This window comes from Onychostruthus taczanowskii, unplaced genomic scaffold, assembly GCF_017590055.1.
Source record: "Onychostruthus taczanowskii isolate IOZ18803 unplaced genomic scaffold, ASM1759005v1 scaffold96, whole genome shotgun sequence".
Taxonomy (NCBI): Eukaryota; Metazoa; Chordata; class Aves; order Passeriformes; family Passeridae; genus Onychostruthus; species Onychostruthus taczanowskii.
In genome coordinates this window covers 788,059-794,992 of record NW_024507657.1, presented here as the reverse complement: position 1 = coordinate 794,992, position 6,934 = coordinate 788,059, and the positions used below count along the sequence as shown (strand labels likewise).

Sequence of the window (6,934 nt, the reverse complement as noted above, 5' to 3'; positions counted from 1 at the left end):
GGGCGCCCAATGGGCGGCGCGGGCGGCGGCGGCGGGCGCTGATATCGCGGCGGGCGGGCGGCGGGCGCTGCTCTCGGTGGCGTCCGCGACCGGCTCAGCTCAGCTCAGCTCAGCTCAGCTCAGCTCAGCTCCGCTCCGCTCAGCTCAGCTCCGCTCGGTGCCGTCCGCGGCCCCGGCACGACCAGCGGGCACCCACAGCCGCGCACCGCACCGCAGGCATCCCCCCGACGGCGCAGAGTCCCGTCTGTCGGAGAGCCTTAAGCTCCAGGTGCGGGGATCGGGAGTTCCTTGTCTCCGGCCGGTCTGGGGCAGGAGCCCTTGCGAACTGCGAGGAGCTCAGGGGCTGCGTGCTTCCTGCACCACCTGCCTGTGGTAAGTGCAGTGTGCAGAAGCAAGGACAGGGAGGTCGTGTGGGAGCAGGTGGGGGTCCGAAGATGCAGCTTGCGCAGAGAGCTCTAAGAGCTCATACTACCTTTGGCTGCTGGAGCGGACAGCGGCCACGTGTGAAGTCCAGCTGTCCTCTGCCTGTCTCCCAAGTTTGAACGCTGCTGGCCAGAGGGTTCTCGGGATTCTGTGATAAGCAGGGCCCTGTTAAGGCTGGACAGAGCTGTAGGCGTCCCCCGGGGCATCATCCTGGGACGGTTCCTGCAGGAGACGCGCTCCTGCCTGCGGCGAGCCATCACAGCTCCCCGAAAGCCGCGCCGGGAGCGAGGGAGGGAGGGAGCGAGGGAGGGAGGGAGGGAGACGTCCGTCGTGGCTAAACGGAGCCTCGCGCGGGTCGTGCGCAAGACACCAGAGGTGACGGTAAGGGAAAGACGACATCCCAGGCGGGCTCTGCCGTGACTTCCCGACGGGGCTGCAGGCGGGCACCTGGGAAGCCGGACGTGCTCCGGCTGCCGTTCCGCCGCAGGGGCTGGAGGCCTGACCCCTCTCTTGTAGCTGCGCCGCCGAGGAGCTATGGCTGAAGAACGCGCCGGCGCCGACTGGGAGATCGACGTAGAGAGTTTGGAAGGGGAACCGGACGAGGCACCCGGCGCTCCGCGCGGCAGCACCGGCCCGGAGGACGAAGAGGAGGAGGAGGAGGAAGGCGAGGAGGCGGCGGCGGCCCCGCGGCGGAGCGAACCGCGGAAGCTGAGCCGCACGCCCAAGTGCGCCCGATGCCGCAACCACGGCGTGGTGTCGTGCCTGAAGGGACACAAGCGGTTCTGCCGCTGGCGCGACTGCCAGTGCGCCAATTGCCTGCTGGTGGTGGAGCGGCAGCGCGTCATGGCCGCCCAGGTGGCGCTCCGACGGCAGCAGGCCACCGAGGTGAGGGGGCACGGCACGGGATGGGACGGGACGGGACGGGACGGGACGGGCGGCCCCTGCCTGACGGCGCCATCCGATCGCTATCTTAGGACAAGAAGGGGCTGACGGGGAAGCAGGCAAGTCTGGAGCGCAAAGCCGTCTACCAGAGGCACATCCGAACGCCCAGCCTCTTGGCCAAGAGCATCCTGGAAGGTAAGAGCATCCCCTGCCCCTCCACGGCTTCCCGCAGCATCGCTGGCAGCGGGGAAATTCCGCTCTGCCCCAGGCAGACCCGTAATTCCCGCCCAAGGCGTGCGTCCCGCGCCTCCCGTCCAAACGCAGCGTCCTTTCCCGAAACAGGCGATGAAGCGCGCCCGCTCCCAGCGCCGGGCGGCGGAGGCTCCTGCCCTTCGAGGCTGGAATCGGTGCGGCAGAATTTCAGTTCCTTGCCCCCTCCGCCCAAAATAATGCCTGAAGTGCTAGCGACGGTAGTTTGAAATTTGAGAGTTACTGTTACAAGCTGCAGGCTTTTTACACGGCTACCCAGCAGCGTTTTGCAGCGCAGGGTAATTTATTCACAGGGTAGTTTATTCACGGGTGTTTTAACCAGCAAACGAGTAAATAGATTCATTTTTTTCTTTTTATCTGAACGCCTAACACAGCAGTTATCCAAGTAAGATCTGCAAAGTAAGGTGCTTAATTTTTTCACTGTCGAAAATATTAACTGTGGAAGAATTACCTTTTAAAGACCATTATTTTAGCGAAAAGGTGGTATTTCTTCCCCCACACCCGTTTGGGATTGTGCATATATTTTTTTCTTTGTTTGGTTTAATTGCTTTCCAAACCATATCCCTATAAATCATTGTACTTCTCAATTCAATTTTTTTTTTTCTGAAATCGAAAGCTCCTTTCTTTGTCTGTTCAATCTCAATTAATATTTAGTTCTTTTAGAAACCTCTAATTTACATCTACAGTTTGTTTTTTTTGAAAACTCTTCTGTATTCTTTCCTCTAATTTATCGTAACTGTCTTTTTCTTTTCTCCTAGTTCTCCTTGGGATTTTCTACCATCTCTAGAAATGTGTACATAGTGATTCATCTTTAGAAAATAGAAGACACCAGCTGTAGATATAGGTGTCTTCCTTGGAAAAGGGGAAACGTGTATGAGAGGAATGGGGGTGAAAACAGGTAAAATCCTGTTCTCCTGACTCATGTAAATACTTCCATTAATTCAATGGAATTACTTGTCTGGGTAGAGCAAAAGGATTGGATCCTATCTTTTATATTAAATGAAGCCAGGTAGTTTGATAATTAAATGCACTGGATGCTGAATTTCTATGTTTTATTGAACTTCTAATTCATAAGAAATAAAATATTTGAATGCTTTCCATATGTGTTAAAACTGAATGGTTATCTCTCTCCTTAAGCCTCCTGATGGAATACCAGTCATAATACACTGTAGGGCTTTGCCTTTTTTTTTTTTTTTTTTTACCTTCTTTCCCTTCTCCCTCCTCAATCTGGAACTGCTTTTTAAAAAACTACTAATCAGCTAGCTTTGATGGATGCTAAACATGTCAAAAAAGCAGGGCTTGCTTATCTGCACTGAGGAACTGAATGTGCCTGCTCACTAAGCCTCTGTGTCGTGGTGACTTCTGTAGGAGCTGATGGTGACCAGGGCCTGTGGCAAGAGCACAGTGCTTGGTGGGACTGGCTCATGCAACTGTTTTACAAACACAGCTTTAATTTTTAAGTGGCTTAATTCCTAATGCTGCTTTGTTGTTTTAGGTTATCGTCCTATTCCAACAGACTCTTACCTGGGAGGGAATTCACCCTTGCCACCTCCTGTAAGTGACAGGATGAGAAAGAGACGGGCTTTTGCTGATAAGGAGTTGGAGAACATTATGCTAGAGAGAGAGTATAAAGAGAGAGATATGATGGAAGCTACACAAGCAGCTGCCCTTTTTCTCCCTAACCGTATGGTGCGTGGAGCCGAATACAATTCATATAAAACAGCCTTCAACACTACTCAAGCTGATAATCCAAACAAGGAATTTTCAAATTTTTTACCAACCTGCCTTGATCTAACAATGCAGTATTCAGGACCTAGCAACATGGAACTAATTTCTTCAAATGTCAGTGTAGCTACTACCTACAGGCAGTATCCCCTGTCTTCTAGGTTTTTAGTGTGGCCAAAATGTGGCCCCATTAGTGATGCTCTCCTCTACCAGCAATGCCTGTTAAATGCTACTGCTGTACAAGCTCTCAAACCTGGGACAGGTTGGGATGCCAGGGTCTCACAAAGTCAGGACTGTCCAAACACTGAGCATGACATTGTGCCTCCAAAACTGGAAAATTCATTTGTTCTGACTCATACGCGAGACATTCAGCAGTCACGTAACGAAATACTGTGCCTTCATCAGGAAGCTCGTGAGAGGTCAGCATTCTCTCCTCCAAAAAGGACTTTCTCCCAAATTTCTGATAAGGGTTCTCTGTCTCCTCAGGAACAGGCACTAAGCAAGATCAGCAAAAACAGTACCAAGCCCCCTCCACCGCTCAAATACAGTGCATTTCAGTCACTGTTCCATCAGACATTTCCTGACAAGCCAACAGCAGAGTTAAGAATGTCATTTGTGAAGGAGACTTTTGAAGATGCTTCTAAGAAATACAGGGAGTGTGCTGTTAAAGAGAATCAAAAATACAAGTTTACTGTAGACAAATGTGCAAAAGACTTCTTTGGGGCCAAACAGGCCACAACAAAACTTTCAACAACTGAACCACTGTCATTTTCAGTTGAATCCATCCTTAAACGACCTTCTTCTACTGTTACTAATAGCTCTGAATGAATAAACTTTACCTTCAGAGTAGAGAAGCTTTCTAAGCTTTGCTTTCTGCAGAATTGCTCCTGCCTGCCTTATCTCTTAAAAGATTTTTAAAGAGGAATTTCTGCAGTAAATGGTAATGCTTTCTTTTATTTCAAAATGATGTACATAAATATGCATGTTTTCTGAAAAACAAATTTAATTTTTTAGAATTGAAACTGCATGTACAGATTGTAAATTGTTTTTATTTTAAGCAGCCCTTCAAACCATTCAATAAAATGGGTTTACTTACAAGCATAGACTGATCTGTCGTGTCTCTAGCATCTTGCAGACAAGTATTTCATGTCTGCTTTCAAAATACACTTCTTATTTTATCTGCCATTATAAATGTGCTTACTACTTAAGTTGCTGGGATAAGCAGTCATTTCTCCTTTGAACCTCCAGTAACTATGAGAAGAAGTAACAACAGTTCATGTAGGCTAGTGTGAATTCACCAGACTTTTTATTTATGTAAGTGAGGTTTGGATCAGATTCCATATGCCCTTCTTGTTCTGAAGGGGGGGGGGGGCGTGCAGGCTAGCACAAAACACTAGTCTTTTCCACACCTCTCTATAAAACTTCTGTTACTAAAGTGGGAGAGTTACTAGATTGGTTTTGAGGGGAATGGCTCTAGTGAGCTTTTAATAAAAAGTCAGCATTTTTTGAAGTTCAATTTTTGAATAAAAGTCTGCTTTTTAGAAACAGTTTTTACATTGCTTTAAATGTTCAATTCACTTTACTTTGAATTTCTACCCCCTTAAATACTTCTCTTCTGAGAACATTTCACTTTTGACCAGCAAGAGCCTGAGATTCTTGTTTTTTGTAGTTGAAATATAATTGTAATTTGTAATTGAAATGACCCTCAGGCTATAAAAATGATGCACAGAATCTTTACTGTTAATAAATCAAATAATAGCCTCTCAGTTTTTTAATCCCATGTCTGTGTGTAGAGGTAGAAAATAAAGATAGAAATAAAGGAGAATATCCAACAAAAATTATTTGAGAACTTAAATTGCCTCAGGGCTATGGGAAAAGGCTTTGCTAGATCTCATTTTGACAGAGGTTGAAGCTTTCTAAATTGGTGACTTTGTAAGTTTTTTTTTTTTTCCCTATATGTTGCTGCAGCACATCTAACTTGTGCTAACAAGGAATCTGTTAGTTCCTTTCCCTCCTTAACATTTTAATCCTGCACACATCCAATGGAAAGGAGTTGATGTTTGTTCTTAATTTTCCTGTTTTTATAGGGACAATTTCTGCTTGGTATTTGTGAGCAGAATGTAGTCTTTTCTAAATTTATTATACTCCCTGCACAGGTTAAATGCTTATTTTGCCTGTGAATTCCAGATTCTGTAACTAAGTCATCTCTCTAAGTGTTTAGTGCTACTGTTGGGAGTGGTGTTGCAGAATACCAGGACCCTTTTTGTGTATGGGAAGAATCTTCTGTCTGGAGTGCTTTTCTAAGCCAGTTTGTTAAAGCAACAGACAGGTTAGAGAAAACAAATTTTTCATAATGTGTAAATTTTTGCATAACACATCTTACAAAGCTCATAAAAACTTTAAGTCAGGAATGTAAAAGAAGTTGTAATTTAAAAGAATCTTGGGCACTGGCTAAAGTTTCATTTTTCAAAATAATTAATACCAACATTTTCTTAGTGAGAAATAGGTTTCAAATACAGTGAGATGCTTTTAATTTTTTCAAAGTCTGTCCTTTATCCAGTTGCCATTAGAGGGAGTTTTAACTTGCTTGAGCTGAATCTGCTTGTGAGTCTGTTTAGCAGTCAGACCAAGTTAAGCAGCTTTTACCTGCAATAAATGGAGAGATATTCCTCATAATTCATATTTGTTGCTTTCACCACTGTTTCCTTCTTTGTCTTTGTTGAACATTAAATATTAGAAAGGAGTTTTACTTAAGCGGAACTTCCATTGTTTTTAAATATGTGATTTGTTTTGGTTTTTGAGCTGCTGGTATAAACTAGGATCACAGATGAAAGGAAGTTCAACAATCTATATACTGAACCAATATCAGATACTGGAATTAGTCCCATGTAAATATTTTTTTCTGCCTGACAATGTGTGCATCTAACATTGTTCAGTTTTACATCTGAAATATTTTTTCAGGCAATCACTTGTCTTTATTCATTTCCTAATAAAAAATAGCAGAAAACCAAAACCCTCTGATGGACTGGTACCTCTTGACCTTTTTAAGAAAAAAATGAACTGAAAAAATTCAAATCCTGAACGTATACCAAGCATTTGTATTTATAATTATATATTAATATTTATGTGTGCACACCCATCATGGTTTAACCCCAGCTGGCAAGTATGCACCACGCAGCTGCTCACTCTGTCCCCCACTCTCTCTACAGTGAAGAATCAGAAAAAAACCTGTAAAACTCAGGTTGAGATAAGAACAGTTTAATAATCAAAACAAAATAAAATGCAATAACAGTAATGACACCACCAACTATTCTGTAAAAGTTGTAATGTCGTAGCAATGAAAAGGAGAGACAGAAGAATAAAATTGAAGAGGGACAAAGTGATGCAGAATGCAATTGCTTACCACCCACTGACTGACTCCCAGCCCATGCCCCAGCAAAAATCAGCTCCTGGGCATGACAATCAGCGGTGTGGAATAGCCCTTTGGCAGTCTGGGTCAGTTGCCCAGGCCATGTGCCCTCACAGATTCAGGTGTGTCTACTCAGTGCCAGAGCATGAGACACTGAATAAGTCCTTAACTTGGGGGAAGAACTACTGAGCTAAAATTAAAACATCAGTGTGTTGTCAACATTAT

At 45.2% G+C, this 6,934-nt stretch overlaps 1 protein-coding gene across 1 annotated transcript; it reads left to right on the top strand.

The window, feature by feature from the left end:
- Positions 1–957: 957 nt before the first annotated feature.
- DMRT2 (doublesex and mab-3 related transcription factor 2) lies at positions 958–4,128 on the top strand. The gene is made up of 3 exons (XM_041426947.1): positions 958–1,308; positions 1,398–1,500; positions 3,071–4,128. The coding sequence occupies exons 1-3, from the start codon at positions 958–960 to the stop codon at positions 4,126–4,128; spliced, it is 1,512 nt and encodes a 503-aa protein (XP_041282881.1).
- Positions 4,129–6,934: the final 2,806 nt, after the last annotated feature.

Coding starts and splice junctions, on each gene's coding strand:
- DMRT2 (XM_041426947.1), top strand. CDS start 958: ATGGCTGAAGAACGCGCCGGCGCCGACTGGGAGATCGACGTAGAGAGT. Junction 1,309..1,397: donor GACGGCAGCAGGCCACCGAG/GTGAGGGGGCAC, acceptor TCGCTATCTTAG/GACAAGAAGGGGCTGACGGG. Junction 1,501..3,070: donor GGCCAAGAGCATCCTGGAAG/GTAAGAGCATCC, acceptor TTGTTGTTTTAG/GTTATCGTCCTATTCCAACA.